We start from the raw sequence: 1,312 nt of genomic DNA, 5'->3' as shown, positions 1-1,312 counted from the left end.
CATAGTTCGATCAGATAATGTCATGACATAAAAAACAGGGATGTGAGATTTCAAGCATACAACGTATTTCATTCTCCGTTTTACTGCCGCGGATCATCAAAAAGAACAGCGTGATGTTGCACCAGATTTATCTAAATAATTCTTCACTTTGATTCGGATCACTTGATCGTCCAGTTCAAGATTTTCAATCTGAAGCATTACCAACAATTATGATGCACATATCTGGGGAACGTCTCGCTATTTATTCTCAATGTTGAAGCGAATCATTAAACTAATTGTTTAGATTTACTGCAGAAAGAACTTGATTTCAGATCCCTGTTTCACTTTTCAAATACATGTTCATCAGCAATCTCATCTATTCGTATAAATTTGTACCCATTTATGCCTGATTTTCAATTTTCGAAAATGCTTTATAACAGAAAGATTGTGTAATATTTCATATATTTTCAATACTGACCAAAATTCGTCTCAGAATATGATAGAATTGGTATGTCCCAGATATGGCACCCTAGAACTGACCGGGTACATGTACGTAAACTATTATGTGGGTGTCAATACGAGGTAAAAACAATATTCTACTTGCATTCTTTTTTAATAACATCTAAGTTGAATAATAAGTCAATTTAAGTAAATATGCATTTCATTTGGTAATATAATTAGATTTCAACCAAGCTAGACAAATTTTCATAATCGACTTCTCAGTCTTGGATTATCATTATGGATAGGCCTGCATATAAAAGTCTATAACAAAGCAATCACCCCTACATCACGTTTTGTTCACATGTTTTGTTCACATGTTTAGTTTTATTACCACAATGTGCGCATCTCAATTGGGTAGCATTTGGCCTAACAAAGTGATTTATACCATCCAATCTAAGAGCACTTGGCTCTCTCTTGTGGTCGACCGCGAAGTCTTGCCTACCTGGAAGATCGTTTAACATATACTTGAGAGATAGTTCGTCGGAATTTCCAGTAAGTCTAAGGACTGGTCTTAGCTAATATCTTTAGCCCTGTACAGATGCTTGCTGAACACATAGATCAAGGCAGTATTAGCTTGCGAGGCAAAGTGACATACGCGCACTGGCAGCTGTCTGAAATGATAAAACAGTCTTTAGTGACTAAAGTACGAATTTTCTCATATTGGAAAAAAAAAATATTAGTTTGAATTCAATTTCATATATATGCCAGTTATTTATGCTGTGTAATTACACATAATTTTTTAAAATCAATATCAATAACCCTAATACAACAAACAATTAAATCACACAGCTCTAATCAAGGGCAAAAAACAACTTTTGACGCGTTTTAACCA

The 1,312-nt window shown here is 34.2% G+C and overlaps 1 protein-coding gene across 1 annotated transcript in view; it reads left to right on the top strand.

The window, feature by feature from the left end:
- The window catches only part of LOTGIDRAFT_175774 (hypothetical protein), a gene marked incomplete at both ends in the record, with an annotated part of 4,666 nt that overhangs the window by 211 nt on the left and 3,143 nt on the right, over nt 1–1,312 (top strand). Inside the window, one exon of the mRNA XM_009059536.1 lies at nt 420–561. Within this exon, the coding sequence (XP_009057784.1) occupies nt 420–561 (142 nt within the window). The remainder of the gene's footprint in view (nt 1–419; nt 562–1,312) is intronic.

Source organism: Lottia gigantea (genome assembly GCF_000327385.1).
Source record: "Lottia gigantea unplaced genomic scaffold LOTGIsca_395, whole genome shotgun sequence".
NCBI lineage: Eukaryota > Metazoa > Mollusca > Gastropoda > Lottiidae > Lottia > Lottia gigantea.
This window is presented reverse-complemented; position numbering and strand designations above follow the sequence as displayed.